Here is a 23,201-nt window from a genome sequence, read left to right on the forward strand (position 1 = left end):
CTTACGTGCGACGCGGCTGTAGGAATTGCAAGTTGCAAGGTGGTCTCGCGGCGCAGGAGCCTTCTCGTACGTCCCCTCCGCGCATCGCTGATTGCTGATCGTGCGTCGACTTAGGTCACGAGTTAAGGTACGATAGTCCACTATATCAGGTTATGACTTAGGGATTACAATGGATTAAGTGTAGATCTGATTCTATATCCTCCGTACTCGTACCCATTTGATATAAGATCTCTAATGAATATACTCATATCCATTAAAAAATTAAATATCTTTTATAGTTATAATTTTTTTTATTTAATTATTATCATCCAATAAAAATATATTAAAATTAACATCCTATTAATATATATATATATATATTAAAAATAGATTAAATCTATATATTTTTCTTTTAATATCAATAAAAATATTAAATTAATTTTGAAAAAAAAATCTTTAATATATGTATATATATTATTTAATCGGATATTCAAATTAGGTATCCAATATTAATAGTCCTTTCATACCCTTTTCTTTCGGATCGAATATCATCGGATTTGGGATGAAATTGCCATGTGTGGTCCGATTGGCTGTCGTGAAAGGGTTTCGGTCGGGACTCGAGTCGCGTCGCGACTGGGAGTTTCCGCGTTGCCACATGGCCGCGCATCGTATCCTACGTGGCGCCTCGGTGGACGGCGATTATGGAACACCCTCAAATTTAGCGAGGGGAGAGAGGAGGAAGAATAGAATAGGGCCGGGGGGAGCGCAAAAGCTAGAGAAGGAGAGAAGGAGAGAAGGCGAAGACGAAATCGATCGATCCACAGATCGCTATTCGCGAGAGAGAGAGAGGAGAAAGCTCTCCCATTTTGGACACGGCGTTCCTGCATCCCTGCGTCCAAATGACCTCATTCCTCAAAAGAAGCCGCCCCACCCAATCCTTGTCCTCCTAAAGATCCAGAGCTATTCACCTGATTCCCATCGATTCCGCCAAGGAAGTGGATAGATCCTGCTGGCCCAACTGAAGCCTTGTTCTTCGCGCTCCGTCTGTTCTTCTTTCCCACGCTTGCGCTGCGGTTGGATCCGTTGAGGTCGTGGCCGGAAGGGTTGGTCTGGATCTAGCTGGGATTGGATCTAGGGTCTCGTTTGGCGGAGGAAGGAGGGACGCGGGTGGTCCGTGCGTCGGATGAGGACCGCCCTTGTTCCAGTCGTCGAGGAAAACAATGAAATGGTCCTCATTACTTAAAGATCTCAGGGAGAAGGTCGGGCTCTCTGGGTCGCAACCGCAAGCGCAGTCCGCCTACCCATCACCTTCTTTCTCCCCTACTGTCGAATATGGTGGAGCTGGCACCACTGAGTCCGCCCCCGCGTCTGTGTATGGATCGCCCGTGTCGTCCCCTGCAAGGTATGAGACCAACGTTTCGTCTCCGATTAGTAAGTTATCTCCTTTTTTGTAGTTCCTGTGTAATGTTATCGAATCGGATAATATTGCTGAAGAAAAAATTCGCTGTCAAAGATGTTACTTTTATTTCTTAGTAATAGCTCGAGTCTCTGGAATTAGTCATCGCCATGTAAGACTGCAAACCTTTTTTGGGGAATAATAGCTAGTTAATTTAGTGAAAGGGATGAATCAAATCTTTCTTAAGACTAATAACTGGTCGATTGAACATACTTATTGCTTTTCATTACTGATGCAATTTAAAAATGAAATTTGTTATCTTGCAAAATTATTATAATAAACCTCCTAATTATATTAGTTTTGGCAAATTTACCTTTGCCACAAAAAGAATGTATTGGTATAAACAAGGTCAGATTAAAAGCAATTAATTTTTTTTTCTGATTTATTTTGTATTGAAAAAATTGTGAAAGCCAATCCTCCCTCCTGCCCTCATCTGGAATTGGTTTATTCTTATTCTGGTAGTTATAAACGTTAAAAAGCAGAGAAAAATCATTGAGCAATGGTAGAACAAAGAAGAACCATGCTTTTCACTCTCCTCACATTTTGAAATGAAGTCGGCATCAAGTCTGCATTACATGAGGAAAGACAAGAGTCAATGAGAAGAAATGCAATAGAGGCCTTTACTTCCCACACCTCCTATAACTATGGTCCTGTTATATATATTTTTTAAAAATAGAATAAAGTACATTAAACACATTATTGAAACTCTTGGAAGATTTGCATCTTGTACTTGTTTCCATTGTGTTCTTAACAGAAATAAAGTTAACGTAGCAGTATCTAATTACTAACAGTTGGTATTTATATGCTAAACTTCGGTTTCAGTAGAATCTGCATTTTGGATTGGAGAATATTTTTTGTTTTCTTTTCACTTCAAATGCCTCTGTGAAGCTTCATCGAATGCTATGTGGTAGTTGAATTTCCTTTCAAGCTCAAAGATTGTTTTAGTTTCTCATAAAAAAACGTTTATCTTATTTTAAATCTCATCATACATCCAAGACAATTGGCACTCGATAATTTTACTTGTTGAACACATTCATTAACTGCAATAAAGATGACTAGTTTTTTTTACCATGTTTTGTTTTTGTTTTCTTCATTTTCTTTTGTGAAGAATAAATTACATATGACATTTATTTGGCCTTTGTAAGTCTACTTGATAAGATTGCAACTGGTGTTACTTTAAAGAGTCAAAATGTGTTTCTGCAGATTGCTTACTTTTTCATTCTTGTTCTTCTATAACTGCAGAGGCAAAATTGAGCTTGAATTTGAATTTAAGAAGTTCTGGGAAGAATTCCGTAGTTCCAGCTCTGAAAAGGTTGGTACAAGGACTGTCATGCTTCCTTCAGTCTCAAGGTTTTTAAAGATATATTTGCTGAGAGTTTGCTCTTGCAGGAGAAAGAAACAGCACTGAATATGGCTGTATATGCATTCTGTAGATTGGTTAAACAGCAGTCCGATGTAGCCCAGTTAATTACCAAGTAAGAATTTTCAATTTTCCAGTTGTATAACATAAGTGTTTAGCATTTCCTTTGCACACTTATACTTTTTGCAAGTAGTATTCATACATTTTTCATAATTATTTATGTCACACACCTACTTGAAACTTATTCCGAATTAATGTTTAATAAGGCTACTATGTGATTCATGTATGTTTGCAAAAATTTTGGTTTCTAAGTTATTAATTGTTATACCTTACATTATCTTCTTTATTCACATAGGCTTTTGGAGTATGTTAGTGAGTTTTTATCAATACCTAAGGGGTAAGAGCCTTGAGTCAGCCATGGATAGGAAAATGAAGGAATCACCTGCTGTCCTTTTTTTGTGAAAAAAAATCTTCTTGGTTAATACCTTTTTTTCACTCAATTTGTAGTAGTGAAACAGCAGTAGTAGTGTATGCTTCCAAATCATATCCAATCCTCTTTTTTAAGTGTATTAAAGAACAGGAACCTCATTTCAGTCCACTCCACCTCCACTCTCACCCCATTCAGCAACATACACAACGAGTCTTAGAAAAAAATTTCCCATCATTTTTCTAAATGAACTTCTTTGTTTTGTACTACTTTCATACTTTTTCTGATCTTGTTTGCAGTTTTATTTATTCTAAAACCTTTTGGAATTTTGAGATATTTGCAATTTAACGTCGTAGTCATTGTGACATAAATCCAAAATAATTGATTTAAATACACGATGCTAGTTGAAGCTATACCTTAATATTGTCATAATGACTATTAATATATAGACAGTTACTTATTCATAATGTGCTACTAGTTCACGCGGTGCTAAATAATTTCCAAAATAATAGTTTGAGCTTTACTTATGGCATCCTGATGGAAATTTTATACATTGCTTGAACAACTTCTCCTTAGCAGACATCATGGTCAACTTGTAGTGATTATGCACACTGCAGTTGTGAACAATATAGTTTGTTCATGACTGACACACTGGACATGAAGCACATCGAAGAACTGACCAGTGAAGCATTTTTTCAATGGTGTCATGATGTACGGATGATCAACTGGCTATTCTCATCATCATTAACATCAAGTCATATTAGTCCTAATTGTTTGAGTTCAGCTACATGAATTTATTCCTCCATTGATCTCTATACAAGACTATATCATCATCAGGTCCTCCTCTCACAACTATATAATGCTGACTTCATGGATTTTATTCCTTTGATAAACTCTATGCAAAAGTGCTACATCATTAAAATATTCAAATCTCTCAAATAATTTTAAAATACTTTAACTAGAGTCTTCTTTGGTCTCCTTGTACTCTCTACGCTTTCAAGTTTCAACTCTAATAAATTGAAGTTGATTAACTGTAAAAATTAATGGTTGTCTTTGAGCTTGTCCATATCATCTTGACTCATATTTCTCAATAATCATTGCTACACCTAATTTATTTTGAATAGTAATATTTTTTAATTCTTTAGTAACCACACTTATCCTTTCTTAACATTCTCACCTCTAGTAAATTAGAGATTTTACCTTTCATTTTCTAATTCTACTCTCTAATTGAAGGGTGTAGAGTTTGAAGCTGACCCCACCTAGTGGGATAAGGCTTGGTTGTTGTTGTTATATCATATTTGAAATTTTGTGGATAGAAATTTAGAGACTAAAGGTTCAGAGTTAGTTAGAACTAAAAGTAAATATATTAAATGTAATTTCAACATTAAGAAAATAAATGAGAGAATGTTTATGTGAATGAACAAGAAATAGTATCTTCGATCTATTCTTCCATGAGAACATATTAATGAAAGTATCATTAACAGGAGGAAGACTTGATGATACAATGGACTGTGGAAAGAGACTATGGAAATTTTAATAATAGATTGAAAGAGTTTAGTAGGTGTGAAAGAATACATTTCAGTTGAAGAGATGAGATTGCTAAGATGAATGTGCGAGGTTACTAATAGAAAAATATTACTACTACAATACACTACTAAAATTTTGAGCCTGCTAAATGTTGGTACGTTGGCTTATTGTTTCTGTTTCTGAAGTTGCATCAATTTCCTCTCAAGTATACTTTCAGAAGAAACTTTGGATCTTGTTATGCTCTGATTGCCATTCGCAATCCACTCTAGCTTCTAAAATAAATGAAGATGCCACTAAAAGATAACATAATTTAAGGCACTTCCTATAGTACCGTACTAGTTCATTTAATTTAGTGATGCACTTAAAAGTTAATAATGAATCCAATGAGTTTTAAAAGAATAGTCTCATGTCTTCCCTAAAATGTGGTTGGAGTTATACTTTGATAACTTGCTGGTGAATAAAGTATTGCAACACAAGTCAGAATAGGTCCTTTGAACTAATCTATCTCATTTTCATTACAGGTTTGTAGAAGTACACATATTTTCTTTTGTTGTTGGGAGGGCCTTTGTAACAGATGTTGAGAAGCTAAGAATTTATAGTAAAGGAAATTCTTTGAGTGACACAAACATAATAAGTTTCTTTTCTGAAGTTAAGGTTTGTTGCTTCATCTTTTGATAATTTATAGTGATTCAATTATTTTTTAATTCCAAAAAGGTTTCTGAGTTTAAAGTATTTTATTTTATTTTTCTACCAGGATGGGCTCACTCGTGGTTCTAATTTGTTATATGCTGTAGAAGTTCTTGTAACAGCGGTATGCCTATATTTTTGCAATTAGTAAATTGTTTAGTAACTCAACTTTGTTAGTACTTTAATGAAGAATGATTAAAAAAAATTCAGTCAATCATATAAGTAGGACTACATTCGCAAACCAAAATGAACCTAGAGGCAAATTCTATAAAGCTAAGGAATATAGCAAGAACAATAAAAAATGCAACTGAAGCAATTGCGAGTCCTAACTATCAAGGGCTCAGCTAATAAAACAAAGGAATATAGTCTAATTTAACCGAAATTTAAAGACTAGAAAATCAACTGCCAGAATACTTCCCTTTAATACTAAATGTTTTCGAGATATCTTAAAGAATGATTTACTAATATTTTATCTTGTGGATATACAAGCACATTACCTATTCCTCTATAATTTGATATATGCAGGAATAATGAAAATGATTTCCATTGTTATGTTGTTTTATATAATTATAATTTTTATGAGAACTCGAAAAACCATTTCCTTGTTTAGAACCATGCACTTATCGTTTTCTTCTTCTTCTTTTCATAAAATATAATCAGTATCCTCAAAACTGTTGGAGCTAGATTGAATTGTAAAAATTTATTCTGAATATACTATCTCTAGGTGTACACATAACACCTCTGTATCCACATTTACTCATAAAATATATTTTTATTTATTGCTAGGCAATTGACAAGCAATCCCTGTTGGACTCTGGCATTTTATGTTGCCTTATTCACATTCTCAATGCACTTCTAAATCCTAAAGTATTGAAAGGAGAAAACACTGATAGCTTGGAAGACTTGAGGAAAGGTGAAAAAGATGAGGATGATAAAGATGCTCTTCGAATTCGACAACTTGAGGTAATCTCAATCTCAAGAACACAATTCCTGATTTATTATGTTTTGCGGCATCAGTTTTGGGAAATAGGTTCTTGTTGATATATACAGAGTTTGTGAAGGGGTTCTAGTCCCTTTTTTTGTTTGTTTCTTTTTCTACTGTTCCTAATTTGCTCTCTTGATTTTTGAAAAATCTGTCGATAAATGATCCTGATTTCTGCAACATATCAGACATGCAAATTCTCTTAACCTTGTTTAGATTTATGATCAAACTATACTACTGGGCATTCAATAAATGCCATATTTTTCTGTCTATTTAAGAGTTTTAGTTTCTTACATTCTTATTTAGTTACTTTTCACTTTTCAGTCATCTATTTGTCAAATAGTAGTTAGCTGCAATCTTGGAATAAGGATCTTGTCTATAATTACTCAAGTCTATTCTTGCAATTGTTGAATTGAAATTGTCTTATAATTATTCAGTTTAGTCTTGCAATTGTTGGATTGAGATTACCTTACAATTATTGTGTTTGTATTCTTGCAATTATTGGAGCAAGTCTATGAACAAATCATTATGAAACATTATTTTCTAGAATGTCAAACTATGAGGACAATTTAGTTCTGCATCATCACCTCTTACTTTTTTAGTGCTAATTATGTGAAATTTAATTGGCTCGTGATTACCCATTCAGATAGAAGGAAGTATTGTTCACATTATGAAGGCATTAGCAAGCCATTCTTCAGCAGCACTGAGTTTGATTGAAGATGATTCACTTCAACTTCTCTTTCATATGGTTGCAAATGGTTCATTGAATGTATTTGCCCAACTCAGGGACGGGCTTGTTCCTCTGCACACAATTCAACTTCATCGACATGCAATGCAGGTTTTGTTTTTTTGCACATGCATTGTATAGAGTTTAACATAGTCAACTGAGCTCTGCAATTTACATATCTTTATGTTAGTCTTTCATGTTGTTTCTCATGCGTACAGATACTTGGCCTTCTTCTTGCTAATGATAATGGAAGCACTGCAAAGTATATACTCAAGCATCACTTGGTAATGTAGTTTTTTTTTTCATGATGCAAAGTGATAACATGATGATCTCAGACTGGCTAAACGGAGTACTCACATATACAAAGTATATAAATGACATTTTGTATCTGATTCATGGTTAATAAATTCAGCTGCAATATGATAATAGGACAATCATTTCATTATTAAGTGTTTCCAGCAATTGGAAAATCACCCTTAATTCCTCTTACGCTATCAATTTCAAATCACAATGACATGATACAATTAACCACTTAAAGGGACTAAATATATTTATAGTTTTTGCTCCATGTTGAAGTATTGGCTAGTTACTTATCCCAAAAACTCGAGCTGTTTGGAAGGAGATGAATTTCTATATTTATATTGTTAGAAGAAACACAATGATCATTCCATATAAAGAGTTGAAAAGAAACACGATTATGAAGTGGTAAGACATCATTTGAGTTAATGGGACTCCACTCTCATTGTTGACCTTCTTTTGAGTGACCATTGAGTTAATGGGGCACCTTGTCTATTTCAAGTCTTTAAACAAGATTGTTCTAAGTCACCATGACCCGCCAGCTTCACTCTTATCATTGGCTATGAATCTCTATAAGGCAACATCTCTTCTTCTTCACCAGAATTATCCTTCTCTAACCTATGGTTCACTTCTATTGAGTAACAGAAAATTCTTCCTTCATATAACGAGTGCAATTTTTGGCAGGCTGGATTTATTTTTTGTTAAGTTGGGTTTGTTTAATGGGCTTGGATTTAATTTTAACACGTCAGCTTTTACTTGGAATGGTTTTCTTTCTCTTTTCTAGAATATTATAAAGTATGTTCAATCATATCATATTGAATCAAATTGATTCTGCACGACTCCTTTACATCAGACTTGTATCATGTTGTACAAATTTAAGTAATGAATCATGTGATTCCAACAATTTGCATGAGAGGACTTCTGGAAATGTTGAACGGCGACTAATTGTGGCTACATTTAAGACAAAAGGTTGTAAATTACTACTGGAAATCTTTGAATGGTTGGAATACTTGGTTTAGTTGCGATAAATGAGTGTAGAGTCAAATTAGGAATCCATATTTAGGGTGGATTTAAGGGAATAAAATTCAAAGTAAAGAACCTCAAATAGTTGGGATTCATGACTGGTTGTTGTTTTTGGATTAAAATGGAATGGTGATAATGAATTGAAACTGTAGTGAATTTTTGCTCCATACAAGAGTGTGGGAATGACGTGGAACTAGTTTTTATAGCTAAGAGATAATTAAAAAGATGTAAGCTAATGAGATTGATCATACAGTCTTATCATTCCTGTTTTCAGTTATATAGTTTATCATTCCTATTCTCAATGATAGAATATGATGTTAATGTAGTATTTCACAAGTGTTAAAGTTCCAGTACCAGAACTGGTTTTGATCCCAACCTAGAACGCCAGTGTACAACAGTTGTGATCCTATTCTTCTATCATATGGTTGGATCAGATGAACATTCCATCATTCTCAAGTAGGATCTAGGTCCTAGCAACCTTAGCAATAACCTTCCTAGAGCTTGCATACATAGGAGGCTTGGACAGGATAACCTTTTGTGTCAAGTCGATATAGAAGACTACTATTATTTTGACATTTTCTTATCTGTTCATACTGTTATAGAGATATGGTTACATTTAACTAGCATTTTGTATCAAACTGCTACATATATGCAGTATGCCATACATGGATTAAGATGCATGCTTAATTATAAAATTGTGGAAAAGATACTGTCAGTGGTTGTTTAAAACAGATTGCTTCATGAAACTCCACATTATGATTCAGAATATGGTTGTATCAGCAATAAGTTCTTCATTATGTTATGTTATTTTTATAGGAATAAGTACTTTGTTTATAAGATTTTCATTTTTTGTATTTACATTTCTTTTCTTCATTCATCTCCCAGTAGTACCTTCTTCTTTAAGTTTCATTATTCTTTTGCTACTCTTCAGCAAATATGCTGCTGGATTTCATGTCTGATCTTATCAGGTGCTTTGTGGTTTTGTGTTTAGATAAAAGTCCTCCTTATGGCTGTAAAAGATTTCAATGCTGAAAATGGTGATGCTGCTTATACAATGGGGATAGTAGACTTGCTACTTGAATGTGTTGAATTATCATATAGACCTGGTAATTTAATTTCAAACCATTCTATTTTCTCGATGTGTAAATTCAACAGTTTCTAAACTCCAATTGTTTCTCTCTGTAATGGACAAGCTCAGTAACTTTTAGACAGTTTATTCAACTAAATGTAACACCTGTTATGCTTTTATTTGCAGAGGCTGGCTCCACTAGTCTCAGGGAAGATATTCACAATGCACATGGTTATCATTTTCTGGTTCAGTTTGCCTTAACTCTATCTAGCTTGAGGAAGAATCAGGTTGTTCAGCAAGTTGACTCAAAATTACCACATGAAGTATCCTCCCACTCGGACAACTCTGATGCAGATAATAGTTCATCGCTTCTGGAAAACCAAAGTGATACTTTACCATCCCAACTTTCTCCAGCATTGATAAGGCTTCTTGATGTTATTGTAAATTTAGCACAAACAGGTCATACTGAACCTACTTATGGAAAATCTTCAAAACATTCGCAGAGTAGGCGCATTTTTCTGAATGATGAGGAAAAAGGTAATGCTAAGGTTAAAGATCTTGAAGCAATTCAGATGCTTCAAGATATTTTTCTGAAGGCTGACAATGTTGAACTGCAGGCAGAGGTGTTGAATAGATTGTTTAAAATTTTTTCATGTCATCTTGACAATTATATGCTCTGTCAACAACTGCGGACATTGCCTCTCTTCATTCTTAACATGGCAAGTTTCCCTGCATCATTACAGGAGATTATTCTTAAAATATTGGAATATGCTGTCACTGTTGTAAACTGCACTCCTGAACAAGAATTGCTTTCACTTTGCTGCTTATTGCAGCAACCAATTACTTCCAGTCTGAAACTTACTATACTAGCTTTCTTTGTCAAACTCCTGTCATTTGATCAGAAGTATAAGAAGGTCCTCAGGGAGGTTGGTGTTTTGGAGGTTCTTCTAGATGATCTGAAGCAAAATCGGTATTTTTCTGGTCCAGAGCAGCAAAGCACGATTTCTAGTGGCTTAGGGACCAAGTCAAATACTGCAAGCTTCAAGAAACACATTGACAACAAAGATCTTATTCTTTCTTCACCAAAACCAGTAGGTTCTGGTTCAGGAAAATATTCTGTATTTGAAGACGAGAGTACGATATTGATAGCATGGGATTGTCTTTTTTCTTTATTGAGGAAAGCTGAAGCCAACCAACAAGCATTTCGAGCATCTAATGGGGTCAGCATCATTCTACCATTCCTGATATCTGATCACCACCGAGCTGGTGTTCTTCGGCTGTTATCTTGTTTGATCATTGAAGATGTTCTTCAGGTATGTGTTAGTATCTGATTCTTCTTAAAAGGATGAATGTTTCCATGTGGAACTTAATTACCCTGTTCTTTACAAAGGTTTGGAATATTACCCAAATTGATTCTTTCATCTCATAAGTTGAACTTTATATCTTACCAGGCTCATCCAGAAGAGCTAGGTGCACTAATTGAGATTCTCAAGAGTGATATGATAACAAGTGTTTCTGGATCTCAATACAAACTTCAAAATGATGCGAAATGTGATATGTTAGGTTCACTTTGGCGTATCCTTGGAGCAAATAATGCAGCACAACGAGTATTTGGAGATGCCACTGGATTTTCATTATTATTGACCACATTACATAACTTTCAGAGTAGTGAGCTTCCAGATGTTCAATCTTCCATGAATATTTTTAGTTTTCTAATGCGAGCGATCACTGCTGGTGTATCAAATAACCCTGTAAATAGATTGAGACTCCATGCAATTATGTTATCCCAGACCATTTATGATCTAGTATGTGAGTCTGGTTTACTTTGTGTAGAATGCGAGAATCAAGTTATCCAGTTGATGTTTGAGCTTGCTCTTGAGACTATTCTGCCACCAACTCCTGTGCTTGGGGGAAATTCTTTTTCCTTCAATACATCAGAGGATGATACAAATTCATTTTTGACCACCTCTCTGGGCATATCTAGGATTGAGGGAGAGCGGATATATAATGCTAGTGCAATAGCTGTTCTGATACGTTCTTTGTTACTCTTTACTCCAAAAGTGCAGTTGGATATTCTGAAGTTTATTGATAAGCTTGCTCGTGCTGGTCCATTCAATCAGGAAAATTTGACTTCAGTTGGTAAGGAAACAATCTAGCAATACTTTCTTTTTTTGTGTGTTATGCACAATTTGTGAATTAATCTTACTTTTGGTTGGAGAATTACCTAGGATGCACTGCTCTTTTGCTTGAGACAATCAGCCCATTTCTTGAGGGTTCTTCTCCATTGCTTACTCATGCTTTGCGAATTGTGGAAATCCTAGGGGCATTCAGGTTTATTCACTGAAGCAGAACTTATTATCTAATTACTCATTTCTTATTAGATATTAATATATTGTTTTCGCAATAGGCTGTCTTCTTCTGAGCTTCGAATTCTTGTGAGATATATTCTTCTATTGAAGACGAAAAGTTCTGGTCGTCTTCTTGTTGATATGATGGAGAAATTACTTCAAATGGAAGACATTAGGTCTGAGGGTGTTTCTTTAGCACCTTTTGTGGAGATGGACATGAGCAAAGTAGGTCATGCATCCATCCAGGTGTCTTTAGGAGAAAGAACATGGCCACCGGCTGCTGGATATACTTTTGTCTGTTGGTTCCAGTACCGAGAATTGTTTAAAAATCTCATGAAAGAATCAGAGCAAGGATCCAAACCTGGATCTAGCAAAAGAAATGCCTCTGTTGGGCAGGTGTTGCGCATATTTTCTGTTGGAGCAGTGAATGATGGAAGCACATTATATGCAGAACTCTACCTCCATGATAATGGTGTTTTAACACTAGCAACAAGCAGCTCTTGCTCTCTATCTTTTCCTGGCATAGAAATGGAAGAAGGAAAGTGGTATCACCTTGCAATTGTTCACAGCAAACCTAATGCATTAGCTGGACTCTTTCAAGCTAGTGTGGCATATGTCTACATTAATGGAAAACTGATACATACAGGAAAGCTTGGCTACTCACTGTCTCCAGTTGGTAAATCTTTGCAAGTTACTCTTGGCACACCAGCAGCTCGTGCAAAAATTAGTGAGTTTTCATGGAGGCTTCGTTGTTGTTATCTTTTTGAGGAGGTGCTTACATCAGGCAGCATTTTTTTCATGTATATTCTTGGTCGGGGATACAGGGGATTGTTCCAGGATACAAGTTTACTAAGATTTGTCCCAGATCAGGCTTGTGGTGGGGGGAGTATGGCCATCTTAGATTCTTTGGAAGCTGAGTTGCCAGTTACTTCCAATTCACAGCGACTTGATAATTCTGTAAAACAGGGGACATATAATTCTGACCGCAGTGGGATTGTTTGGGATTTGGAAAGACTGACAACTTTTTCTCTACAGCTGTCTGGCAAGAAGCTCATCTTTGCTTTTGATGGAACATCCTCAGAAACATTTAGAGCTTCTGGAACATTGTCCTTGCTCAATCTTGTGGACCCAACATCTGCTGCTGCTTCTCCTATTGGTGGTACATAGCCTATAAATGATAATTTATCTTTCATGCAATCTCGCATAATATTCTTAGTCAATATTGTTTGATTGGCAGGTATACCACGCTATGGTCGTCTTTCTGGAGATGTCTATATCTGCAACCATTTTGTGATTGGAGATAGTGTACGTGTTGTTGGTGGAATCCCTGTTGTGCTCACCCTTGTTGAAGCTGCCGAAACTAAGGATATGCTACACATGGCACTAGAGTTACTTGCATGTTCACTTCATCAAAATCCGCAGAATGTCAAGGATATGCAAGCTTTGAGAGGATATCATTTGCTAGCACTTTTTCTGCAACACAAAATGTCATTGTTTGATATGCATTCTCTTGATATATTCTTTCAAATCGCTGCCTGTGAAGCCTCCTTTTCTGAACCACAAAAGCTTCGAGCAAGCAGAAATGTAGTTTACCATGCTGGAACCTTACCAGAAGCTAATATTGATGAGTTTTCTTTGCCTAAATTTTCTGATGATTTTTCTTCAGTTGGATCGCACGGAGATATGGATGATTTCTCTTTACAAAAAGATTCATTTAGTCTTCTTTCTGAACTTGAAAATACTGACTTGTCCGAGGCAAACTCAAACTGTATTGTTCTTTCAAATGCCGATATGGTTGAGCATGTCCTTTTAGACTGGACATTGTGGGTGGAAGCCCCTGTTCCAATTCAAATTGCAGTTCTTGGATTTCTCGAACGCATGGTATCAATGCACTGGTATAGAAACCATAACCTTACTATCTTACGCCAGATTAATTTGGTTCGGCATTTGTTAGTTACTCTCCAACGTGGAGATGTGGAGGTTATCGTTCTAGAAAAGCTAGTAGTATTGCTTGGTGTCATTTTGGAGGATGGATTTTTAGCTTCTGAATTAGAACTAGTCATCAGATTTGTTATTATGACCTTTGATCCTCCTGAACTGACTCCAAGGAGTCATATTATTCGAGAAGGTATGGGAAAGCATGTTATTGTGAGGAATATGTTACTTGAGATGCTTATTGATTTGCAAGTTACTATTGGCGCTGAAGAGTTGCTTGAGCATTGGCACAAGATTGTCTCGTCTAAGTTGATTGCATTTTTTCTTGATGAAGCTGTACATCCAACAAGTATGAGATGGATCATGACTCTTCTTGGAGTTTGTCTCACTTCTCCTACATTTTCTCTTAAATTCCGAACAAGTGGGGGTTACCAAGGATTGTCACGTGTTCTTCCAAGCTTTCATGACTCCCCTGAAATATACTATATCCTCTTCTGTTTAATATTTGGTAAGGATGTCTATCCAAGAGTGCCTGAAGTCCGCATGCTTGACTTCTTTGCCCTTTTGCCAAATGATGGAAACTATGGCGAGTTGAAATTTGTTGAGCTGTTAGAAACAATAATTTCTATGGCAAAAGCTACATTTGATAGATTGAGTATGCAGTCAATGCTTGCCCATCAAGAGGGTAAACTGTCACTTCTTAGTGGTAGCTTAGTTGCAGAGCTTGTAGATGCAACAACAGATACATCAGGTGACCTTCAAGGCGAAGCTCTATTGCACAAGACTTACGCAGCACGGTTAATGGGTGGGGAGGCTGGGGCACCTATTGCTGCTACTTCAATTTTGCGTTTCATGGTTGATTTGGCAAAAACATGTCCACCATTCTCTTCTTTGTGCCGGCGCACAGAGTTTCTTGAAAGCTGCGTTGACCTGTACTTTTCTTGTGTAAGGTTTGTTGCATGATTCTCTACTTTATAAAGTACATATCACTTCTGGTTTTAATTCCATCACAAATAATATTAGACTTATAATATATACATTTGTCTATCATTTTTCCTTTGTTATGACCGTTATACTGTTATGCAGGGCTGATTATGCATTAAAAATGGCCAAGGATCTTACAGCTGCTGCAGCAAAGGTGAAAAATAATGTTGATGATGATGAGGGCTCTGAAAATTCATTCTCTAGCTTGCCTCTGGAGAATGATCAATCTGTGAAAACTTCCATGAGTGCCGGAAGCTATCCTCAAGAACACAAAAGTACTAGCTCGGGCTATATAGGTGGGTCTCCTAATCATACTTTGGTTGATATTGATCTTAAGCAATCTCTCAGCGAAGGAGGTGGGCAAATTGTCCAATGTCCTGAAGCACATATTTTTAGTGATACGCCTGTTGCTTATAATGCTACTGAGCTGAAGCATCTTGATTCCAATGGGAGTCTAGTTCCCAATCAACAAACAGATTCACTTAGTATCTCCTCTGTCAATGTGCCTAGTTCTCCTGCCCTTTCAGACAATTCAAACACAAAATCCGGAGCAACACCCACTGCTTCTCCTGTTCTTGCTTTGACATCCTGGCTTGGCAGCACAAGCAGTACCAGTGATTCGAAAGTGAAATTAAATGCTACTTCTTCCATGAGAACATCTTTTTCATTGAATGAGGAATCCTCTCCTGATTTACATGAATCATCTGCTGCAAGCATGTTCTTTCCCATAAACCCAAAGCTATTACTTGAAATTGATGATTCCGGCTATGGAGGTGGTCCTTGTTCCGCAGGGGCTACTGCTGTCTTAGATTTCATTGCAGAAATTCTTGCTGATATTGTCTCAGAACAACTGAAAGCAACCCAACTCGTGGAAAATATTTTAGAGTCTACTCCACTTTATGTGGATGTTGAGTCTACTTTAGTTTTTCAAGGATTGTGTTTAAGTAGACTGATGAACTTCCTTGAACGGCGTCTCCTGCGTGATGATGAAGATGAACAGAAGCTTGATAAGAATCGCTGGACAGTAAACCTAGATTCTCTTTGTTGGATGACCATAGATCGAGTGTATATGGGATCTTTTCCAGAGCCAATTGGTGTATTTAGAATCCTGGAATTTCTATTGTCCATGTTGCAGCTTGCTAATAAGGATGGACGTGTGGAAGAGACTGCACCTGGAAAAGGAATTTTATCTATTGCTAGGGGAACTAAGCAACTTGAGGCATATGTTCATGCCATTTTGAAAAACACGAATCGTATTATAATGTATTGCTTTTTACCTACATTTTTAAATTCCATTGGTGAAGGTAATCTTCTTTCAGTTTTGAATATTCAATCTGAGGGGGGGCCCAAGGGGTTAGCCTTCGATGGAATTCAAGATGAGTCTACTGTTGATATATGCACAATTTTGCAGCTGTTAATTGCTAACAAGCGGTTGATTCTCTGCCCAAGCAATCTTGACACCGATCTAATATGTTGCCTCTGCGTAAATTTAATTGCTCTTCTCAACGACAAGAGATCAACTGTTAGAAATCAGGCAGTTGACATTATCAAATACTTGCTGTTGCATCGTCGTCCTGCAGTTGAAGACTTTCTTGTGTCAAAGGCAAACCAACGACCAACATTGGATGCTTTGCATGGTGGTTTTGATAAATTAATGTCAGGAAACTCATCTGCATTTTTTGAATGGTTTCAGAATTCTCAGGAAACTGTCTATAAAGTCTTGGAGCAATGTTCATCCATCATGTGGATGCAATATGTTGCTGGATCAGCAAAGTTTCCTGGTGTGAGAATTAAAGGCATGGAAGTTCGCCGTAAGCGGGAGATGGGTAGAAAAGCACGGGATGCTTCAAAGATAAATTTAAAACATTGGGAACAAATTTATGAGCGAAGGTTTGTTCTTGAATCTGGTCGAGATTTAATGTCTACAGAATTAAGAGCTATTCGTCAGGATAAATATGGTTGGGTTCTACATGCTGAAAGTGAGTGGCAAACTCATCTTCACCAACTTGTTCATGAAAGAGGGATTTTTCCTGTACGGCATGTGCCTGTGGAGCCTGAATGGCAACTATGTCCTATTGAAGGTCCATATAGGATGCGAAAAAAACTTGAACGTTCCAGATTAAAAATCGATACAATCCAGAACATCCTTGCCTGGGGTTTTGAGCTGGAAAAACCAGATCCAGGAAATGAAAAGCATGAAATTGCTGCAGATACATCTGGATCTGAGTCAGACTCATACTTTAACCTGTTAGCTGATGGTGATCAGGGGAAAACCTGTGATGATGCCGATCATGATGAAATTTTAGTGAAAGACGATGGTTCCAAAATTGAAAGCTTGGCATCTGCACAAATTGGGTGGAATGATGACCGTTCCAATGTGCGGGAACCAAGTATTCAATCGGCCACAGAATTTGGTGGCAAGTCAAGTTCCTTCTCTGTTTCTATGACATATGGAAAAAGATCTGAACTAGAATCCCCCAGGCAATCATCTTCATTTAAGGTTGATGAGATGAGAACCTCTGAAGATAAGCAAGAGAAGGAACAGCTAGATAATGGTGAATATCTTATCAGGCCTTTTCTTGAACCTTCAGAAAAGATACGATTCAGTTATAATTGTGAACGGGTTGTCGGCCTTGACAAGCATGATGGTATATTTCTTATAGGGGACTTTTGCTTATACGTCATTGAGAACTTCTATATTGATGATTCGGGTTGCATTTGTGAAAAAGCAAGTGAGGATGATCTTTCAGTGATTGATCAAGCATTAGGTGTAAAAAAGGACACTTCAGTTAGCAGTGACTTTCAGGACAAATCTCCTTTAACATGGGACATGCCAGGAAAGACACTGGCTGGTGGAAGAGCATGGGCATACAATGGAGGTGCTTGGGGAAAGGAAAAGATTTGCAGCACTAGAAACTTGTCACATCCATGGCACATGTGGAAGCTTGATGGCATTTATGAACTCCTGAAAAGAGATTACCAGCTTCGTCCTGTTGCTATTGAGGTATTTAGCATGGATGGCTGTAATGATCTTCTGGTTTTCCACAAAAAGGAGAGAGAAGAAGTCTTCAAAAACTTGGTCGCAATGAACCTTCCAAGGAATAGCATGTATATTTCACTCCATTTGTTCTACCACCTTACAATTTTTTCTTACCATATACTTCATTTAGTAAACTATTGCTATAACCTTTTTACTGGTATTCTTGTTACTCTTAATCTTCATTTATACTGTAGTCATTTACTAAGAGTAGTGTTCTATGTAATGGTGAAAAATGTTAACTCATGCTGTGCGATGGCACCTTCCATCATTTATTCAGAATTGGTTTCAAAGTTATAGGAAAAAACCATTATCATTTACATTTTTTGTTTCCAAGAGATTAACTTTTTGGTGCATGGAGAAAATCATGAGCTTTTCCATTCTCTGTAATTTTCTGAGTTATGCTACAATGAAGAAAATTTCTTTCTTCATTGTTATAGGTGCTTTTGATCTTGTGAATCTCAGTTTGTTCTTTCCTGTCACATTGTTAACTTCAGATCTAGAACTTTTTTGGAAGAGGAAATTTATGGATGTCACATTAGAATTAACTTTTAATTGTTTCAGTGGAACATTAAGTTGGTTCTTGTAGGGATTGTCATACCTTTGTTTACAAGGTACAATAACAATTTCTTGATAGATGAGAAAGAGTAACAGAAGTTTTTCCTTTTCCCAAGCAGTGAGATTGTTGTGCAGAAATCCCTGCAACTTTGTGCACTCTAAATAGATATTCAACTAGTCAATTTCTTTTGCACTTGTAGGTAGTTGTGCGGATATTATGTTTTATTTCTCTGTTCTTGTTTGCCATTACTTGATCACTTTTTTTTTTCTTTTTTAGTGTGCTAAATTTTCCTTAATCGGTGTTGTTCTGATCTTGCTTACGTGGTTATGACTCGTGAGTTATTTTTCTTGTTCTTCTGTACAAGTATGATGCAAATAGAGTTTTTGAAAATGGTGGTACATATGGTTCTTCAACCAATCAATTATATGATTGTCTTCTGTATCTCAATTTATAGCTCCATTAGCTTTGAAAGAGTAACATGCTCATATGCTATAGTACTGACAGGTTGGACTCAACAATATCTGGGTCATCAAAGAAAGAAGGCAATGAGGGAAGCCGTCTTTTTAAGATCATGGCCAAGTCTTTCTCAAAAAGATGGCAAACTGGAGAGATCAGCAATTTTCAGTACCTCATGCACCTTAACACTCTTGCAGGACGTGGGTACAGCGACCTCACCCAATATCCAGTTTTCCCATGGATTCTTGCAGATTATGAAAGTGAAACTCTGGATTTGAAGAACCCTCAGACATTCCGTAGACTTGATAAACCAATGGGATGCCAAACTGCAGAAGGAGAGGAAGAGTTCAAGAAACGGTTTGCCTGCTTTCCTCTCATACATTTAGTCTGCCTAGAAATCTCTCAAGATTCTCATTTTCTGTCTTATTTTCTTCTGTATGTTTCAGTTATGAAACCTGGGATGATCCTGATGTTCCCAAGTTTCATTATGGTTCTCATTATTCCAGTGCCGGAATTGTACTTTTCTATCTCGTTAGGTTACCACCATTCAGCACAGAAAATCAGAAGCTACAGGGAGGGCAGTTTGATCATGCAGACCGTTTGTTCAATAGTGTCAGGGACACATGGTCTAGTGCAGCTGGAAAGAGCAATACATCAGATGTGAAGGAATTAATCCCAGAATTCTTTTATATGCCTGAGTTTCTTGAGAATCCTTTTAACCTTGACTTAGGAGAAAAACAGTCAGGTGAAAAGGTATATGTTTAGTCAAATAATATCTGATATTTCCCATTTTGATATGTTTATCTGCACATATTTACATGATTTTGGAGAACCTTTCTCCTTTTGGACCCATGCTTTATGAGGCTGACATTTGGCTCTTTTCAGGTTGGTGATGTTGTTCTACCCCCTTGGGCCAAAGGCAGTCCCAGAGAGTTCATAAGGAAGCACCGTGAAGCCTTGGAATCAGATTATGTTTCTGAAAATCTGCACCACTGGATAGACCTTATATTTGGATATAAGCAGAGAGGGAAGGTAAGTATCTGTGTTAAAACTGTAGCTGCTTTATCATTGTCAATTAAGTTCCTATTTCTGGTCTAAGCCTTGATTCTTACAAGTTGATTATCTTGCAAAAAATGCATGTGTGAGAAAACCTTTCCCCTAATAGGAATAATGGTTCTTACATAGCTAACCTGGTGGCCAAGTTCTATCTGTCCAGCCCTCCACCTTTATTGCACTAATATCATCTGGAAGTGCTGTGTGCCCTATTATCCATTGTGGCTAATGATTGCCGCAAAGTTCTTAACCCAAAATGGGCTTGAGATCTCAGTTTCATAACTGCTGTCGTAGTTGTACCTATTCTTAGTCACCTAATGCTTTATTTGCTCTTTGTTTGCACTCATCTTTTTTTCACTTGATCTGATATTTACTGAACATTCTTAACTGCATCCATAATGAGATTCATCCTGTTTTAGATTCTTTGATTCACATATAGTTTTATTGTTTTGATATAAGAACTTGTAGGTCTAAATATGCTTTGTAAACAGAAAATGCTAGACGTTGGCTGACTGTTATGTATTTTTTTTTGTTAATTTGGTATACTAATGGAAGTGAGTATGTGATCTATAAAAATAACAATTACACCTCATCTCTATCTTCAGAATTTGTTAGTTCTTATTTTATAGGTTTTACATTACAATTTTTTGAGTTCTTATTCGGTAGAGAAATAGTCAAAGCAACCGACATTTCTTCCATGAATGTCATGGTCGTTAATCCGTGTATGGATAATTTTCAAACTTATCACTTGTTTCCATGATCAAATATGAATAAATAAATGAAAGATTTTTTTGTTTCTCTTATTTACGACATGGAAATGACCCTCTTAAATATTCATGAATGCAACTAAGCTACTATTAGCAAGGAGCTATTTTCTTGTTTGATGAGTTGTTATAGTGTTTAATGATGTTAAACTTTTACAGGCAGCTGAAGAAGCTACTAATGTTTTCTACCACTACACGTACGAAGGAAATGTAGATATAGATGCAGTTACAGATCCTACTATGAAGGCCTCAATTTTAGCCCAGATAAATCACTTTGGTCAGACACCTAAACTGTTATTCCAGAAGCCTCATCCTAAAAGGCGAATTGACAGGAAAGTTCCCCCTCATCCTCTTCGGTACAGTTCCAATCTTGTTCCCCAGAAAATCCGACGGTCTTCTTCTTTCATATCACAGATTGTGACATTCAATGAAAAGGCTCTTGTTGCTAGGGCAAATAGCATACTTAAACCTATTACTTATAACAAGTACATATCATGGGGCTTTCCTGATAGAAGTTTGCGGATACTTAGCTACGACCAGGATAAACTTCTGTCTACTCATGAAAATCTTCATGGTGGAAGCCAGATTCAATGTGCTGGAGTCAGTCATGACGGTCAGTTTCTTGTGACTGGAGCTGATGATGGTGTTGTTACAGTTTGGAGATTTGACAAGGATAACAGATTGAGTAATGGGAGGGGTCTTTGTGCTCATACTGGAAAGATAACGTGCATCCATGTCAGCCAGTCATACTCTCTTATTGTGACTGGTTCTGATGATTGTAGTATAATTTTGTGGGATTTAACTAACCTAGTCTTTGTGAAGCAGCTTCCACTGTTCCCTGCGCCGGTGTCAGCTGTCCATGTAAATGAACTCACCGGAATTGTGCTGACTGCTGCCGGTATTCTTCTTGCAGTTTGGAGTGTAAATGGAGATTGCCTTGCTGTGGTCAACACCTCACAGCTCCCTTCAGATCTTATTTTGTCAGTCACAAGTGTTACGCATTCTGATTGGCACGACACAAATTGGTATGTGACTGGTCACCAGAGTGGAGCTGTGAAGGTTTGGCACATGGTGCATTATTCCGCAGACGAAGCCAACATGGGGAGCAAGTCGCCAAAATCTGTCACTGCTACAGGAGGTTTGGCTTTATGTGGGAAGCCACCTGAATACAATTTGATTTTGCACAAAGTGCTCAAGTCCCATAAGCATCCAGTGACTGCACTTCATGTCACAAGTGATCTAAAACAGATGCTGAGCGGGGATTCAAGTGGACAATTACTATCATGGACCATTCCAGACGATAGTTTGAAAGCTTCTGGAGGCCTAGGATGATGGTAGTCGAGTCAATCTGCCAAGGTTTGAAGAAAGCTCGGGTCCATGAATCTGCAACCTAGTTTTGATCACTATCTGACCACTCTTTGGATAAGGTGACCATCGTCTCTCGACTACACTTATTCTGAAAGAAGAGCCTCTTTTGCCATCACAGAACAACATGCCAATAGCTTTAAACAAAGTTTCTGGGAGACAAAGATACTGGCGTTAAGGTAACTAAGCTTACAAATAGCAGGGCCTTAGCCAACATTTTTTGGCCAAGGCATTGCATTCCTGATGCAGGCTGATCCGCGTGCACCGTATGCTGTTGCCTTATACCTGTTGTGGTGTAAATCGGCGATAGCCAGTCCATGCGGTGTTGTATAGGACATGAATATAATGTTTTTGGAGGTGTAATAGGTTTATGGGGAGTTTGTAAGATGTAAGGGGTTCCATATACGTTAATTAATGACATTGTTTTTGCAGAGGGTGTAATTTTCCACCCATCATTATCCAGCTCCATGTTGAATGTAGAATCTCTATTCTCAGGGGAGTACCAATGTTGGAATGTTGGAGATGCTAATCTTATTAAAAATTTCCTTCGAGAGTTGTTTTTTTTTAAAGAAAACTGATCGTGCACAATTGTAGATGCCAAATTGCAATTATCTCAAATACGATGAAGATTTAAAAGGTTATCGAGTCTAAGATGCCTGATATTTAATGTCTTTTGACAGACAAGGACTTTTTTTAATTTTTGCCCATAATTATTATTTGTGTGAACCAACAACTTTAGTATCCAACGGTGCAACGCATAAATATCCATCCTGGGACCACCAGCACCACTGTGCCGTTTTCGTCACTTGAGTATCCTCTGGGTTATGCCCCACAGATTCAAAGACCGTTACGCGCCAGGGCCACTCAACTCACCTCGCCATTCTTCTTCTTCCATTCGATTAGTTCAGTCTATAAATTAATTAAATTAATTAAAAATAATGCTCAATGCCACTCTGTGGGAGTTGGACACTCGCCTCTACTCAAATAATTTTTGTTTTCCTTTTCCTCCTGTTAATTTCCCAGATCATCTTTTTATACTGCTGCCACTGTCAAAAAGTCTTGGCATAAATCATAAATTGAGGGGAACTCGAGTATTCGTTCATTTGTTAGCCTGTTATTTTATTTTTAGGAACACTACACTACTACGAGCTTGTGGTCTTAAATAT

General features: G+C 36.9%; 1 protein-coding gene across 2 annotated transcripts; it reads left to right on the forward strand.

The window, feature by feature from the left end:
- The first annotated feature begins 730 nt into the window (after window positions 1-730).
- On the forward strand, window positions 731-22,497 carry LOC122036422 (protein SPIRRIG-like). 2 transcript variants are annotated; one of them, XM_042595722.1, is made up of 19 exons: window positions 731-1,381; window positions 2,678-2,747; window positions 2,825-2,910; window positions 5,271-5,403; window positions 5,504-5,560; window positions 6,223-6,399; window positions 7,065-7,256; window positions 7,364-7,429; window positions 9,457-9,571; window positions 9,721-10,847; window positions 10,986-11,673; window positions 11,763-11,865; window positions 11,942-13,041; window positions 13,120-14,767; window positions 14,904-17,909; window positions 18,902-19,210; window positions 19,300-19,606; window positions 19,739-19,885; window positions 20,830-22,497. In XM_042595722.1, exons 1-19 carry the CDS (start codon window positions 1,200-1,202, stop codon window positions 22,000-22,002), a joined length of 10,686 nt encoding a protein of 3,561 aa, XP_042451656.1. In that variant the 5' UTR covers window positions 731-1,199; the 3' UTR covers window positions 22,003-22,497. The 2 variants fall into 2 exon arrangements, with proteins under 2 accessions (XP_042451656.1, XP_042451657.1); XM_042595723.1 differs by lacking the exons at window positions 731-1,381; window positions 2,678-2,747; window positions 5,271-5,403; window positions 5,504-5,560.
- Window positions 22,498-23,201: the final 704 nt, after the last annotated feature.

The sequence above is a fragment of the Zingiber officinale genome, unplaced genomic scaffold (genome assembly GCF_018446385.1).
Source record: "Zingiber officinale cultivar Zhangliang unplaced genomic scaffold, Zo_v1.1 ctg161, whole genome shotgun sequence".
In the NCBI taxonomy this organism is placed as follows: domain Eukaryota; kingdom Viridiplantae; phylum Streptophyta; class Magnoliopsida; order Zingiberales; family Zingiberaceae; genus Zingiber; species Zingiber officinale.